The 17,942-nt window shown below is 44.0% G+C and overlaps 1 protein-coding gene across 1 annotated transcript; it reads right to left on the reverse strand.

Moving 5' to 3' along the window:
* Positions 1 to 9,327: 9,327 nt before the first annotated feature.
* Positions 9,328 to 10,543, reverse strand: LOC129149304 (high mobility group protein B1-like). The gene has a single exon (XM_054716907.1). The coding sequence runs from the start codon at positions 10,406 to 10,408 to the stop codon at positions 9,764 to 9,766; it is 645 nt and encodes a 214-aa protein (XP_054572882.1). The 5' UTR covers positions 10,409 to 10,543; the 3' UTR covers positions 9,328 to 9,763.
* Positions 10,544 to 17,942: the final 7,399 nt, after the last annotated feature.

Here is a 17,942-nt window from a genome sequence, read left to right on the forward strand (position 1 = left end):
CAACGTGGGGCACACGCCCCCCGGGCTGCAATTTGATTTTTAAGGGGGGCAATTCGAGAATGAGTAGTTAACAGTGAATTTTTTGCATTTCTTATGGTTCTAGGGGCCTCATATACAGTATATAAATATATATTGTGACATATTTATGCATTTCAGTTCTCTATGTTTTGAAATGTTGCTATTTTTTCATATCACTTCATATGATTATTATTTTTTAAACAATTTCTTAGTGATTTCTTCCTCAGTATTTCAGCCGTCCTTTCGTTCTTTTTATGTTTCTCTTTCATGGATGTCATACTCTTTGGAAGCTTGTTTAGATCAAGTTAATGGCCTTTTAGGCTTCCTCCACGTGAATAGGAGTTCACTTTTTGAAAAATAAGAATTGTGTGTCACAGAGAGGGGGCATCAGGGTCTTAGAGATGCTTAGGTGGGGCATGGCCAAAAACTGTTGGGAGCCACTGCTGTAGCTCATCTGTCACACACCCGTCTCAGGGCCTTTGCTCTGGCTCTTCCCTGTGGTTGGAATGCTCTTCCCTCAGATATCCCCATGGCTCCCTTCTCACTCTATTGAGTCCATACTCATTATCAATCTTCTGACACCCCATTTCAAACCACAACCCCACCCTCCTCTCTCAGCACAGTATCCCTTTTCCCTGATTTATTTTTTCTTTATGAAACTTATTAGCATAGTGTATCTACCTACTCAAAGTCTGCTTCACAGCCCAGCAGCATTAACATCACCTGGGATCTTGTTAATGATGCAGACTCTTAGGCTCCACCCACAGCTGCTCAATCAGAATCTGCATTTTCATAAAATCCCCAGGTGGTCCATATGTACACTGAAGTTTGAGGAGCACTCTCATGTGATCTACTCACTGCTTATTTTGTCCACTGTCTCCCCTACTAAAGTGCAGGCTCACCAGGACAAGGGTTTTTCTCTACTTTTTCACCACTATATTTCATCACCTAAAACAGTGTTCAGCACGTTGAAGGCACTCCGTAAACACGTATTGAATCAGTGAAGGAATGGCTAATGGGTGGAGAATGGGGTGTGTGAGGCAATGGTGGAGGCAGAGTGTGATAATCAGGGTTGTTGGTTGAAAGCAAAAATGAATCTTGTTGACACTAAAGGTTCCCCAGTTTGGGTGGGAGTCTGAAAAATCCACCTTAGAAAAAAGTAGGCACAGGTTCCAGAGACTGAGCATTAGAGAAAATTTGGCTAGGAGGTCACAGCCACTTCTGACAGCACTGCTACCATGGTGGACTCTGCTACAGGCAATAAAGTCCCCATCCCCCAAAGAAATGAAATGATTGAATGCTGGAAAGCCAACAACAACAACAAAACATGACATATCTTCTACAAAGGGAGGCCAGTGATAGGGCAGGTGTAGTCATTCTGAAGAGAAATGTGGAGTCAGTGTGAGGAAGGATCTAGAGATTTGTGAAATGTTCAGGAAGTGGAACAGAGAGAGCTTGAGAGTGTAGGACAAATTCTTCTCTAAAAGTCATGCTTCTCCTTTGTAGCAGCTATCTATTATTATGTAACAAATAACCCCATAATTTATTAGCTTACAACAATAACATCAAATATTATCGTAACAATAAACATGATCTCACATAGCTTCTGTGGGTTAGGTGTTCTGACTTGAGGTCTTTGATAAAGTTGGAGTCAAAATGTCAGCCAGGGCTGTAGTGCTGTCTAAAGGCCTAACTAGAGATGAAGGATCCACTTCCAAGATGACTTACATGGCTAGCACGTTGAAGGTGGGACAAATTAGATGGCTCGCTATTGTCAGGAGGCTTCAGTTCTACCCCAAGTGGACCTCTTGATTAATTGAGTGTCTTCACAACATGGCATCTGGCTTCTCCTAGAGCAAATGATTCAAGACAGCAAACTGGAAGCTATAATGTCTTATATGACCCAGCTTTGGAAGTCAGACATTGTCATTTTCACATTATCCTAGTGGTTCCACAGGCTAACCATAATTCACTCTGGGGCAGGGGACTACAAAAGGGGGTGGACATCAAGGCCCTCTTGGAAGGTGGTCACCACACCCTTCCATTCAGGGACTACAATCCCCAGCATCCCTTGCATCTTGGGAGCCATGTGCTGTGTTTTCACCAATGAACCTAGCAAGGAAATAATATGTGATGCTTACAAATTAAGGAGTTGAGGAAGCAAGTGTGACTTCTCCCCTCTCTTTCTCCTTACACCAGCTCTGGCAGCTGAATGCAGTGACCTGATAGAGATGGTGGAACCACAGAAGGAACCTGGGAAGGGAGCCGCCTACCAAATAGGAACATTCATTTTGGATTTTAGATGAGTGAGCAACAAACTTCAATCATGTTTAAGTCATCAAATATTTTAAGGTTTGTTCATTATGGCACCTACTATTATCTAATTAATTCAGGCATGGATTGAATATGGGGAGTGAGGGAGAGGGGAGGTTCAAACGTTTCTGGCTGGAGCCATTGGGTAACTGGAGGTGTTTTTTTATGGATATGGGGATGTAGGTTTCGGGGGAAGATGATGAGTTGGTTTAGGGCAGAGTTTTTCAGCCTTGGCACTATTTTTTTTAAAATATGTTTTAAATATTTTTATTGATTTTAGAGAGGAAGGGAGGGGGAGAGAGAAGAGAGAAAGATCAATGATGAGAGAGAATCATGGATGGATTGGCTGCCTCCTGCACGACCCCTGCTGGGGATCGAGCCCGCAACCTGGGCATGTGCCCTGACCAGGAATCGAACCCACGACCTCCTGGTTCACAGGTCGACACTCAACCACTGAGCCAAACCAGCCAGGGCAGCCTTGGCACTATTAACATTTGGGATTGAATACAGTAGTGTGGGGGCCGTCCTGTGCAGTGTAGGATGTTGAGCAGCATCCCTGGCCTCTACCCGTTAGATGCCAGTAGCATTCCTTGATTGTGTCAACCAAGAATGTCTCTAGATATTGCCAAGTGTCCCCAGTTGAGAACTACTGGGTTAGGATCTGGTGAGTTTCAGCAGCCTGTGACTATCCAAGTGGAGATTTTTGGGAAGCTGGTGGTTGTGTAATCCTGGCTCTCAGGGAGCACAGAAGCGATGAGATCTCCCTCCCTTACCCCACCCCGGGATGGGGTGAGAGAAAAGGAGACCTAGAAGGGCCAGTCAAAGAAACAGGAGAGGAGTCAGGAGTGGCAGGGCTTAGTCACAGGTTGAAGGAAGAGAATGAATCAAGCAGGGGCACAAGCTGCTGAGATCAGCCATCAGTTTCAGAAGCATCAAATGTTGAGGAGCATTTTAGTGGGGAGGGGAAGCAGCATATAAGTGTGTGTGGGGGGGAGTCAGCAGTAAAATTGACACTGTGCATTCATTTTCATTGATGTATAAGGAGTCCCATGGTGTAATTTTAAAAAATAATGGAATATAACATATAGTCAGTAAAGTGTACACATCTCAACTTATAGCTCAATGAACTTTTTATGTAACCAACACCCTGTCTAAGATCTAGAAAGTTCCTTCATGCCCCTTCTCAGTCAATACGCCATTTTGGTTTCCTTCATTTAATTTCTAGGGGGAAAAGCAAGCAGGCGATAAGACAATGTTGGCACCACAGTCTCATTATTGCAAATATATATATGGGTTGGGAGTGTACACCCCTAGATACCAAGAGTCTGGGATATGAACATTTTTTATTTTGGGGGGCTTTTTTTGTGTGTGTGTGCGCGTGACATCATAAGCACATCTTGCTTTTTAAAAATTTGAAGTGAAATTCACATAACAAAGTTAACCATTTTGAAGTGTACAATTCAGTGGCATTTAGTACATTCCCAGTGTTGTATGAACACCACCTCTGTCCAGTTCTGAAACATTTTCATCCCCCCAAAAGGAAACTGTCCCATTAGCAGTCACTCCCCAGCCCCAGCCCCAGCCCCTGGAAACCACGAATCCACTTCCTGTCTCTATGGATTTACCTTTTCTGGATATTTCATATAAGTGTTATCATATATGGACACAAAACTCTGGGGGGTGAGGGCATGTATGGGTATGGGGTGAGGGGGACAATGGTAAGATATGTACACATATAATACCTAAATAAAAAAAAGTGGAAAAAAAAGTGTTATCATATAACATGTGGCCTTTTGTGTCTGGCTTCTCTCACTGAGCACTGTGTGTTCAAGGTCCATCCGCTGTAATGAGTGTTAGTGCTTCGCTCCTTTCTGTGGCTGGGTGATATTCCAGTGTTTGGATAGATCACATTTTGTTTGTTTGTTTGTTTGTTAATCCTCACCCGAGGGTATTTTTCCATTGATTTTTAGCGAGAGTGGAAGAGAGAGTGAAAGACTGAGAGAAACATCGATGTGAGAGAAACACGTCGATTGGTTGCCTCCTGCAGGTGCCCCAACCAGGGCCCTGGCTGGGGAGGAGCCTGCAACCAAGGTACATGCCCTTGACCGGAATTGAACCTGGGACCCTTTGGTCTGCAGGCCAATGCTCTATCCACTGAGTCAAACTGACTAGGGCTATCGCATTCTGTTTATCCATTCATTTGTTGATGGACATTGAACATGTCTTGTGTTTATCATAGGAATAAAGATGATTTAAATCTTTAAATTGGAAATTATTAAGTTATTATTTAGTGATAATTATGAATAGTTAAGGGGTGATAAAGTAAGGGAGAGAGAGAGTCCTGGGTTCAATCTCAACCCACCTCTTAGTCCCTGGCACGTTGGGCGAAGATCCAAACCTCTCATAGCTGCAGTTTCCTCACCTGCCAAACGAATGTGGAGGATTCTCTTCCGGGCAAGTGATTGGATGCTTCATAAAAGTCTCTCTCTGTCACTTCACCCCCTACACACACACACACACACACACACACACACACACACACACACACGGACACGCACGGACATGCATGTGTGCACATGCTCAAAAAATGCAGTCTATCTGGTAGACCAAACCTCTTACCATTCAGTGTTCAGGGAAGGGACACAGTAAAAAGTGTTGGGAAACCATGAGGTTTTCTAAACTTTAACCATTCATGTGTATATACCAGCTACACAACCATCTATGGAACCATCACCTAAGCCCATTGGACCCCCGACCCATTTCTGCCAATTTCACAAGGAGTCCAGGACTCCATCACAAAAACCCACACCTCTGTATACCTCTGTATTTCCCCCTTCTTCCTTCTTTGTCCAACTTGGGGTTTTTGTGTGTGTGTGTGTTTGTGTCTGTGTATGTTTAATCCTCACTGGAGGCTATTTTTTCCATTGATTTTCAGAGTGGAAGGGAAGGGGAGAGACACACAGAGAGAAACATCTATTAGTTGCCTCCCACATGTGCCCAGGGATGGACCCTGCAACCGAGGTACATGCCCTTAACAAGAATCGAACCCGGGACCCTTCTTCAGTCCTCGGGCTGATGCTCTCACCACCGAGACAAACCAACCAGGGCCCAACTTGTTTTAAAGTCAAGTATATTGAAGTCGGCATTCATATAATAAAATGTAACCATTTTAAGTGTACAATTTAATGAGCTTTGGCAAATCCATGTAACCACTTCCCCAATCAAGATAGAGAACATTTATGTCACTCCAAAAGATCTCTTGGGTCCCTTTGTAGTCAGTCCCCATCCCATCCTCATCCCCAAGCAACCATTTATCTGATTTCTATTACCTTAGATTGATTTCCCTTTACTAGAATTTTGTATAAATGGAATCATGCAGTATGTGACTTCTTTCTTTCCTTCCTTCCTTCTTCCTTCCTTCCTTCCTTCCTTCCTTCCTTCCTTCCTTCCTTCCTTCCTTCCTTTCTCTCTTCTTTCTTTCTTGAGGAAGGGAGAGGGAGAGAGAAATAGAAACATCAATGATGAGAGAAAATCATTGGTCGGCTGCCTCCTGCACGCTCCCCCCCCCGCCCCCCCACACACACATTGTGCCCAGCAATTTGGACATGTGCCCTGACCAACCGGGAATAGAACCGTGACCTCTTGGTTCATAGGACATCACTCAACCACTGAGCATCACTGGCGGGCTGTGACTAGCTTCCTTTTATTTTTTTAAAAATATATTTTATTGATTTTTTTACAGAGAGGAAGGGAGAGGGATAGAGAGTTAGAAACATCAATGAGAGAGAAACATCGATCAGCTGCATCCTGCACCCCCCCCCCACACTGGGGATGTGCCTGCAACCAAGATACATGCCCTTGACTGGAATCGAACCTGGGACCATTCAGCCTGCAGGCCGACGCTCTATCCACTGTGCCAAACCGGTTAGGGCATGACATGACTAGCTTCTTTCGTTCAGCATAATGTTTTTGAGATTCACCGGTGTTGTGTGTATATTCTTTGATTTGTTCCTCCTCATTGCTGAATAATATTCCAGTGTATGGATGTACCAGGGTTATCCATTCACCAGTTGATGGGCATTTGGGTTGTTTCCAGTTTGGGGTTGTTATCAACAAAGCAGTACATGAGAGTGTACATTTTTGCTTCTCTTGGATAAATACCAGCTGTTGATTGGCTGGACCATATAGAAGATGCATATTTAACTTTGGAAGAAACTGCCAGCAGTGTCTGAGAGGTCCGGTCGCTCCACATTCTCAGCATCACTTTGTACAGACAGGTTGTTGTTTTAAAATCTTCATTCTTCCAGTGGGTGTGTAGTGGTATCTCATTGTGGTTTAATGTTTATTTTCCCAATGACTAATGATTTTAAGTATCTTTCATGTGCCTTTTGGCCATCTCTGTATCTTCTTTGGCAAAGTGTCTCTTCTAAACCCATTGCCATTTTGTTTGTCTTCTTCTTTTTGACCTGTACGTGTTCTTTTTTTTTTTAATATATATATTTTATTGATTTTTTTACAGAGAGGAAGGGAGAGGGATAGAGAGTTAGAAACATCAATGAGAGAGAAATATCGATCAGCTGCCTCCTGCAGACCCCCTACTGGGGATGTGCCTGCAACCAAGGTACATGCCCTTGACCGAAATTGAACCTGGGACCCTTCATCCCGCAGGCCAATGCTCTATCCACTGAGCCAAACCGGTCAGGGCAACCTGTACATGTTATTTATATATTCTGGCAATAAGTCCTTTGTCAGATCTATGTATTGCGGATATCTTCTTCCAGTAAATGGTGTGCCTTTCTACCTTTTAATGAGCCTCCTCAAATCTTGAAATACTTCAGCTGTGCCCTCAGGAAGTCACAGTCCTTCCTAAGCAAAATTCCTTATATTCTCAATTTCTTCTCAGAACTTCCTCTTTACCTTCTCTCCCCATCAGAAGCCTGGCTCTCCCCGGAGACTTTAAGCTCTTAGGTTGTGGCTATTTTTCCTCCGAACTCCTCACACTCTTGTGCCTCCTGGGGTGAGGCAGGTGTCCTTGCTCTAAAACGCTGCAGCTTTGATCTAGGTTATCAGATAATACTCTCTGCTACCCTCTCTGCTTCCTTTATCAACCTCAGTTCAGGCTGTCTCAGTTCTTCACTACTTTGCCTCCTGGTTCATTTTTCTTTTCTTGAGAACTTCTCTGGTCATAATTCTTAGTGAGTTCAGTATCCATAGAGACCAGGGTTTCCTAGTCCTGGCACTATTGACATTTGGGGCCAGATCATTCTTGCTTGTGGGGGTCTGTCCTGTGCATTGTAGGAAGTTGAGCAGCATCTCTGATCTCTACCCATTCAGTGCCAGTATCATTCCCATCCCCAAGTTGTGAGAATAAAAAATGTTCCCGGACATCACAAAGTGTCCCCTGGGGGGCAGCATTGCCCTTGGTTGAGAACCACTGAGCTTGATGATCCTTGTAGAAATGTGGCTCTCAATTCCTTTAGCTCTTCTCTCTCAAAGATCTTGCCCCCAGCTTTCATGTTCTTATTTTAGACTTTGTCATTTTCAAAAACATCATCCCTTTCAATATTCTCAAATACCCTACTCATTGACCTACATTTCTTTTCTTTCCACCTCATTCCATTTGGTATTCCTGCGCAAACAGCTCTGCCAGAACCTGTAATCCATGGATCTTTCCCCCTTTTCCTCTGTCCTCTCACTTGGTTTAGAGCCGTGGTCTGTCATTATAATAACTCATTGACATACTATATTCTTAACTCCTTCATCTGCCTCTTCATTTGTCACATTTACCTGGCCAAACCTATCTTGGTTGAAGCCATCCCTCCTCTTCACCTGCCCCTGGGCAACCTGATACACAGTCATGCCAACTGATTTCCCTTGAGATTCCTTAAAAACATTTTTTTAATTGATTTCAGAGAGGAAGAGAGAGGGAGAGAAATATGGAAACATCAATGATGAGAATCATTGACCGCCTACCTCCTGCACATCTCCTACTGGGGATTGACTCCACAACCTGGGCATATGCCCTGACCAGGAATCGAACCATGACCTCCTGGTTCATAGTTCGACGCTTAACCACTGAGCAACACCGGCCGGCCAGGCTCCCTTGAGATTCTTGACAACTTATCTACTGCTTCTCAAACCTGCTACACCCGCTGGCCCTTCACTCATACACTCTCTCATAAGGTTATGTCCTACTTTTCCTTCTCCACTCAAGCCTCCCTCCTCCTCCAAACTCTCAGCTCTGACCTTGCCTGCTATCTTCTGAGCAAACACAGCCACAGAAGAGAATGTCAACAGCATCCCACCACATCTACACATCTCCCTGTATCTGGGCCATCAACATTGCCTTCTTTCTTGTTATTATAGCAGAGTGTCATGCTCCCAGCCAAGGCCAACTCTCCACCTCCCTGGATTCCATTCCACTCCAGGTCATCACTCTGTTGAGTCTATGCATTCTCTTACCACATCATATGTTCACTCTCTTCTTGATTATTCTCATTAGCTTATAAACATGATAGTTTTTTCCATCTTAAAAAAAAAGTTAGTGATTTCACACTGTCCTGCAATTATCACTCATCTCTTTATTCTCGTTTACATAAAAAAAGGTCTTTTAAGAGTTGTTTCTCTTCTTGGTTTCCACTCCTTCCCTTTTCACTGTCTCTTCAACCCACTCTCATCAGGCTTTCTCCCTACAACTCCACTGAGACATCTGTCAAGGTCCCTAGTGACTTCCAGATGGCCCAAATCCAGTGGTCACACGAGGGAAACTAGAAAATACTTTGAGATGAATGAAATGAAGACACAGCATCAAAATGTGTTGGATGCAACTAAAGCAGTTCTTAGAGGGAAATTGATAGCTGTAAATGCGTATATTAAAACAGAAGGAAGATCTTGAATCAATGACCTAAAATTGCAACAAATTCAATGGTCAATTGTCTGTTCCTTATGTTGTTAGTCCCATTAGCAACTTTTTTTTTTAAATAAAAAAAAATTGTATTTACTTAGAAGCATTCAGAATGTCAACAAAACAGCTGCAACTTTTTTTTTTGCAATTACAGAGTGGTATTCAGTTAACAGAACAACAATTATTTTGTATAAGCTGCATCAGAGACAACTGAAGATGAAAAAACTACCATCCCCATATATAACTAATTTGTGCTGTGCACCAAGAACCTGCTTTAAATTTCCATGCCAATTTACAACCCCCATACTGTACCAGGCAAGGTTATTGGCTATTGAAAATACCACCAGGACAGGGCTTTCTAAAGACACATTCGGTAGTGTGTTAACTATACAAAAAAAGACACTGTACAGTTTAAAAACAAATCTTACACAGGCTTACACTTCAATTTTTTTCTTTAAAAGGAGTGAGTTGTGTACAGGGGGGTTAAATGCTATATAGACAAGAAAAAAAAACTGCGCTAGAATCAACTTATTCATCATCATCATCTTCTTCTTCTTCATCTTCTTCATCTTCCTCTTCCTCTTCCTCCTCATCATCTTCCTCGTCTTCTTCCTCTTCCTTCTTTTTCTTGCTTTTTTCAGCCTTGACAACTCCCTTTTTGTTAGCATCAGGCTTTCCTTTAGCTCGGTATGCAGCAATATCCTTTTCATATTTCTCCTTCAGCTTAGCAGCCTTCTTTTCATAAGGCTGCTTGTCATCTGCAGCAGTGTTATTCCACATCACTCCCAGCTTCTTTGAAACGTCACCAATGGATAGGCCAGGATGCTCTCCTTTGATTTTGGGGCGATACTCAGAACAAAACAAGAAAAAGGCCGAAGGAGGCCTCTTGGGTGCATTGGGATCCTTGAATTTCTTTTTTGTTTCCCCTTTAGGAGGAATATAAGTTTTCATTTCTCTCTCATAACGAGCCTTGTCCGCCTTTGCCATGTCTTCAAATTTCCCTTTCCCCTTAGCAGACATGGTCCTCCACCTCTCTGAGCACTTCTTAGAAAACTCTGAGAAGCTGACTGAAGCATCTGGGTGCTTCTTCTTGTGTTCCTCCCGGCAAGTTTGCACAAAGAAAGCATACGATGACATTTTGCCTCTCGGCTTCTTAGGATCTCCTTTGCCCATGTTTAATTACTTTCCCTCAGCGAGCGCACAGTCACCCAGTGCCCGGCCGGCTCGCACTTGCCCCTGCGCTGTCTCTATGGAGCTCAATGTACTGCAATGGCTGTGAAAGCGGGAGCCAGACGCAGCCTCCTCACTCTCTCCGCTCTGTAATATTCCAGTAGCAACTTTTGACACCGTTTATCATTTCCTCCTTTTTTTATTGCAGTAAAATAAACATAACATGAATTTTACCATTTTAACCAATTTTAAGTGTATAGTTCAGTGGCATTAAATACATTCACAGTGTCATACAACAATCATCACCATCTGTGTTCAGAACTTTCTCACCTTCCCAAACTGAAACTCTGTCCCCATTAAACACTAGCTCCCCCTCCCCTCCCGCAGGCCCTGGCACCCACCATCTACTTTCTGTCTAAATTTGACTTCTCTAGGGACCTCATATAAGTGGAATCACACAGTATTTGTCCTTTTGTGTCTGGCTTATTTCACTGAGCAGAATATCCTCAAGGTTCATCCATGTGGTAGTAGGTGTCAGACTTCCTTCCTTTTTACGGCTGAATAATATTCCATTGTCTGGATGGACAACATTTTGCTTATCTATTCATTCATGGGTGGACACTTGGGTTGCTTCCACTTTTTGGATATTGTGATTAATGCTGCTATGAACATGGGCATGCAAATATGTCTTTGAGTCCCTGCATTCAGTGCTTTTGGGGTCTACACCTGGGAGTGAAACTGCTGCTTCACATGGTAATTCTTTTTAAAAAAATATATATTTTATTGATTTTTTACAGAGAGGAAGGGAGAGAGATAGAGAGTTAGAAACATCGATGAGAGAGAAATACCGATCAGCTGCCTCCTGCACACCTCCTACTGGGGATGTGCCCGCTACCCAGGTATATGCCCTTGACCGGAATCGAACCTGGGACCTTTCAGTCCGCAGGCCGACACTCAGTCCACTGAGCCAAACTGGTTAGAGCTTCACATGGTAATTCTATGTTTACCTCTTTGAGGAACCACCATACTGTTTTCCTTGGCCCAGACTTTGAACCTCAACTTTTTGAAAGTGAAAATTAGCAAGTGGTAGTGAGGTGTTAGAGACATGTATCCCCAAATGGAGCCTTTCTCCTGGACATCATTAGAGTAATGGAACAATGGGAAAGGGAAACCGTTCTCACCAGGACAGTCAAGGTTATTTGAGGCTGTGTCCAGACAGCACCTCAGATCATTCCAGGAACTAGGATGAGCAATCCTCCCAGCACCCCTAGGACTTTTCCTAGCACGTGGGATTTTCAGAGCGAAAACTGGGAAAATCCTAGTTGGTCATCCTACTGGGAGCTTTTACTTTGTACTATTCCATGCTCTGGGCAATACTGTCTAATCAACCAAATCAGTTTCCAGAGGGAGAAAGCAAAATCTGTATGAGTTTCCTAGGGCTGCTGTAATAAAGTACCACAGACGAGGGGGGCTTAAAAAGCAGAGGTTTGTCTCCGGGTTCTGGAGGCTGGACATCCAAGATCAAAGTCTCCCCAGGCCACACTCCATCTGGAACCTGCAGGGGAGCATTCTTCCTGCCTCCACCCTATCCCCCCCCCCCCCCCCGCCCAGCTTCTTGTGGTTTCCTAGCAATCCTTGGTGTTTGTTTGGCTTGTGGATACATCACTTTAATCCTGTGTCTTCACTCGTCTTCCCTATGCTCATGTCGCTGTCCAAATTTCCTCCTTTCTAAGGACATCAGCCATGTGGATTAGGGCTCACCCTAATGATCTCATCTTAACTTGATCACCTCTTCAAAGACCTTATTTCTAAACAAGGTTACATTATAAGATCCTTCGAGTTAGGACTCCAACATCTTTTTTTGGGGGGACAAAACACAACCCATAACCCACTTTGAAAGGGGGGCTGGGGAGCCAGGCTGGCGTGGCTCAGTGGTTGAGTGTTGACCTATGAACCCGGAGGTCACAGTTTGATTTCAGGTCAGGGCACGTGCCCAGGTTGCAGGCTCTATCCGAAACGTGGGGCGTGCAGGAGGCAGCTGATCAGTGATTCTCTCTCATCATTGATGCTTCTATTTCTTTAATCCTTTCCCTTCCTCTCTTAAAAAAAAAAAAAAAAAAAAAGCATATATAAAGAAAGGGGGGCTGGGAAGGAACAGGCAATCTCTCCTTTTGGGCCACAGTGAGCTCAATTGGGACCCTGAAACAAATGTTGGACTTCCGGGTTAGATTTACAAGACTAAATCCCTTGAACTCTAAAATCTTGCAGAAATTCCAGCTGGCAATATGTCTCCTAAATGCTCACCCTTGTCCTGGAGACATATTATCCATCTGTAGGACAGATGGATAACAAAAGGTTAACCTCAGGCCTTAGCTGGTTTGGCTTTGAGATTAGAGCCTTGGCCTGAAGACTGAAGAGTCTCAGGTTCGATTCTGGTCAAGGGCATGTGCCCCAGTTGCAAGCTCGATCTCTGCCCGGGTCAGGGCTGGTGCAACCAATAGATGTGTCTCTCTCACATCGATGTTTCTCTCTTTCTCAGTCTCTCCCCATCCCTTCCTCTCTCTCTCTAAAAATCAATGGAAAAAATATCCTCATGTGAGGATTGACAAACAAAAACGATTAACCTCAGAATAACCATTGGGAGTTATTGGGTTTCAGAAGAGGACGCCCTGAAAGATCCACATTATGGAACTCTCTTACTGGAAATAGGAACGGGGCAGGGGTTCTGGTGAGGAGATGCTTCTGAATTAGCGTTTCCAGATTGAGCAAATAAAAATACAGGATGCCCATTTTCATTTGAATTTTAGATACATGAGCAAAAAAATAAATAAATAAATTGGTGTAAGTTGATCCTGTGTAATATTTAGGACACACTTATGCTGAAAATTGTTCATTGTTTATCTCACATGAAATTCAAATTGTACTGGGTACCCTGCACTTTATTTGGTAACAGCTTCTCCAAATGACTGAGTCAAGCTCATTGGGAGGCAATTGCGATGGATTTCTTGAAACTCTGAGGCCACTTGGGGATGTGGCTGAAGCAGAGGCAGTTCCCACATCTCTGAGGGGGCTCCTCAGGGGGTTAATGACATCTCCCTCTGCACTCGGTGCATCGGAGGCAAACAGGAAGGAAGCACACTGACCCTGAGGAAGACGAAAGCGAAAGCTCCCGGGGGACTCTTTCTAAGTGCGCCCTCTCCCCTGGGCCTCCCACCAGGAGGACCACCCTTCTGGATTTGGTGTTCAGCACTCCTTTTCTTTTCTTTCTTTTTTCTTTTTTTTAAAATATATTTTATTGATTTTTTACAGAGAGGAAGAGAGAGGGATAGAGAGCTAGAAACATCGATGAGAGAGAAACATCGATCAGCTGCCTCCTGCACACCCCCACTGAGGATGTGCCCGCAACCAAGGTACATGCCCCTGACCGGAATCGAACCCGGGACCTTTGAGTCCGTAGGCCGACGCTCTATCCACTGAGCCAAACCGGTCTCGGCTCTTTTCTTTCTTTAAAACATTTTATTTTATTTTCGCCATCATCATGTATCCCCTCTGTGCCCTCTTCCAACTCCACCCACCCCTCCACCCTTTTTGTAAAGCATTTTTTTCCCCCCACATATGCGTGCCTCCCTAAACCAAAGGCAATATAAAAAGTATTTACCAGATCCCGACTCTTTAGCTGCTGGATTGTGAAATCTGTGACATGGCAGGGACAAGGCCAGGGTGGCCAGGAATCACACTGGGTGGGGGAGGTTTGTAGCAGCAGCTAGTTACCAACCCGTGTTGCTGTATTTCAATAACTGATGCATTCATACAGGTGTGTGACTGCTGAGTATCAGCCCTGCCTAAATACCATTTGTTAAATGTAGCCTGGTGTTTTTTTCTTTTTTTAAATCATCCTATAAACAAACACACTGTTTTGTGACGTCTCTTCTTTTCTTTTCTTTTTTGGTCCAGCATTATCCTGTTGAGAGTCATTCACGTTATTGTGTGTTCCCACTGTCCATTTATTTACATGCATTCCATTGAATGAATGCAGCACCATTTATCAAATCTACAACTCAGGTATATTCAAGGCAACTCCAGGGTTTTGCTATGACTAGCAAGGCTGTTCTGAATAATCTTGTACATGAATCCTGGGTCCACCTGTGAGAGTTTCTCAGGGGGATGGAAATCTGGGAGGAGAGTTCCCAGTGCAGGACATGGTCATTTGCAACTTTCCTGGATGTGGCAGAGGCAACCCACTTTGTCACAAAGATTCTGGCTTCCTTTCTGTAGGGTACAGCTGAGGAGCAGTTACTCATCCAGAGACTACATTTCCCAGCTACCCTTGCATCTAAGTTGGGGTCATGTGACTCTTTTTGACCAATAGAAAGTACACCGAAGGAAGGCGGGTCCTTCTGGACTGAGATGGTTAAGGATGCAGTGTGCCATACCTCTTCTTTCCTAGGAAGTTTCATGTTGGTGGTAGAAGCCACAAATTGGGGGTGGGGGTTACATGTTCAGAATGGAGGCATCACAGGATGGAAGGAGCCTGGACCACTTGACAGACAGCCTTCCAGGGCAGACGCACACATCCAATGGACTTTGCTTATGTGAGAAATAAACTTTCACTCTTAAGATGCTCAGATGTGCTGTTTTCCTATTCTAGCAATCAACCTACCCTGCTCAGTAATACACCAGCTAGTGTAAATTGTTTTCCAAAATTCTCTCCCTTGACCATTTCACATTTCCATCAGTAAGGGATGGAAGTTTCCTTGTTTCTCATCCTCACCAACACTTTTAAAAAAAGTTTTAATCCTCACCCGAGGATATTTTTCCGTTGATTTTTAGACAAAGTGGAAGGGAGAGGGAGAGACAGAGAGAAATATTGATGTGAGAGAGAAAAACATCGATCGGTTGCCTCCTGCATGCACCCAAGACCAGGGCCTGGGCTGGGGAGGAGCCTGCAACCGAGGTATGCGCCCTTGACTGGAATTGAACCTGGGACTCTTTGCAGGCCGATGTTCTATCCACTGAGCAAAACCAGCTAGGGCACTTACCAACACTTTTTATTAGCCAACATTTTTTTTTAACTTTTCATTTTGAAATATTTTAATTGCAACAGAAAAGTTGCAAGAAGGATACAACAAAATTCTATATATCTTTCACCCAAATTACCAGTCGCTAGCATTTTGCAGAACTAGGGTCAACATCAGAGGAAAGTTGTGATGATGGGATCAGACGGGAGTCTATGAACTATGGGGATGGAGAAAGGGGCCTGAGCCAAAGAAGGCAGGCAACCTCTAGAAGCTGGAAAGGGCAAGGAATGGATTCTCCCCTGGAGCCTCCAGCAGGAAGCAGCCCCGTTGACACCTTGATTTTAGCCCCATAATACTAATTTCGAACTCCCGACCCCCAGAACTGTAAGATAATAAATGTGTGTTGATTTAAGCCACTGTTGGTGCTAATGTGTTACAGTAGCCATGAGAACTCACACACCCCTCCTCCCTGGCTCTGGCTCTGTACACCTGCTCTCTCACCTCCTTTCTTCCCCATCATCTCAGCACCCACACACCTGTTTGGCTGTCCTACTTCCCTAGTCAGCTCTATGCAGGGCGATTTCCCAAACTCTGCAGGCTGGGCTGGGCGTGGGCACCTGTCACTACCTTGCTTCCTTCTATACAGAGGTCCACAAGAGCCAGATCCTGGCAGTTGTGCCCTGCCCTGGATTTGAGTAGGAAAGGACCTCAGAGGCCAAATGGTCCATCTCCTCATGGCCCCTTCCAGGGGAAGGAGTCAGGCGCCCTGCTTCCAGTTGGGTGGGGGTGGAGGTGGGGGTGAATGTGTGCTCTCCTGGCCCACCTGGCTTGGGGGTCAGGGCTGTGGCTAAAGGGTGGGGTTGTCATTGCTCTGGGGAATGCAGAGTCAGGTCGAGCTTTTAATTCAGTTCTGGGAACCTTCTCTCATCTCCAAAACTGATACCTCGTTTCACCAGAGGATCTCAAGAAGGTGGCTCTCTGGGCACCTGGCAGAGTGTGAACTTGGAAGCATTTGGCACTTTGTAGATATCATCATCATCATCATCATCATCAACATCAACAACAACAACAACAACAACATTAGCCTCTTGTCATTCAGCACCAGCTCTGGGCCGAGCCTGCAGCTTGCACAACCTCAATAGTGCCTACGTTTTTGACCTTCACAGACCGCCCTCAGGATTTTCCTATATCCACCTCCCATTTGAACTCTTATTATTTACCTAAGATATTTTTTAAAATTAAAACTCCCTTTAAAAACCCAAATCAATTGCTCTTCAAAATTGTGATAAAACATACACAACATGAAATGTGTCATTGTAATAACATTTAAATTTACCGCTCAGTGGCATTAAGTACATTCACACTGTTGTACAACCATCCCCACCGTCCATCCACAGAACTTTCTCATCTTCCCAAAGTGAAACCAAACACTAACTTCCCAGCTTCTGGCACCACCATCTACTTCCTGTCTCAATTAATCTGATGACTCTTAAGTGGAATCATATAGCATTTGTCTTTTTGTGACTGGCTTATTTTACTGAACATAATGTTCTCAAGGTTTATCCATGTTGTAGCAGGTACCAGAATTTCCTTCCTTTGGAAGGGTGAATAATATTCCAGTATATGGACATACCACATTTTGTTGATATATTCACCTGCCAATTAAAAATCTAAATCAGCTACTTCAAGAAACTATTTTGGAATAACTACACTCACAAGAGGTTGCCAAAATTATACAGAGAGATCTGTGCACCCTCTACTCAGTTTCCTCCAATGGTACATCTCATGTAACTATACAATTTCAAAATCAGGAAATTTACATTTATATGAGCTACAGACTTTACTCAGATTTCAACAGCTTTTACATTCATTTGTGTGCATCACCATGCAAGCATGTATAGATTTATGTAACCGCCTCCCAAATTACAAAGCTTAAATCAATTTATTTTTATAGCTTTAAGAAATGTATTTTTATTGATTTCAGAGTGGAAGGGAGAGGGAGAGAGAAAGATCAATGATCAGAGAGAATAATTGATTGGCTGCCTCCTGTACACCCCCCACTGGGGATTGGGCCCACAACCCACGCATGTGCCCTTGACCAGGAATTGAACCCGGAACCCTTCAGTTCACAGGCTGATGCTCTATCCATTGAGTCAAACCGGCTATGGCTATTTTTTATTTTAAAAAAATATTTTTATTGATTTCAGAGAGGAAGGGAGAGGGAGAGAAACATATGATGACAGAGAATCATTGATCGGCTGCCTCCTGCATGCCTCCTACTGGGAACCGAGCCTGAAACCTGGGCATGTGCCCTGACAAGGAATCAAACCGTGACCTTGTGGTTCATAGGTCAACACTCAACCACTAAGCCACACTAGGCAGGCAACCTCTAGAAGCTGGAAAAGGCAAGGAATGGAGTGTGGCAAGGGGTGTGTGAGTTCTCATGGCTACTGTAATAAATTAGCACAAATTTTGCTGGGCAAAATCAATTTTTGTTTTTGTTTTTGGTGCCATGACTC

Source organism: Eptesicus fuscus, chromosome 6 (genome assembly GCF_027574615.1).
Source record: "Eptesicus fuscus isolate TK198812 chromosome 6, DD_ASM_mEF_20220401, whole genome shotgun sequence".
Taxonomy (NCBI): Eukaryota; Metazoa; Chordata; class Mammalia; order Chiroptera; family Vespertilionidae; genus Eptesicus; species Eptesicus fuscus.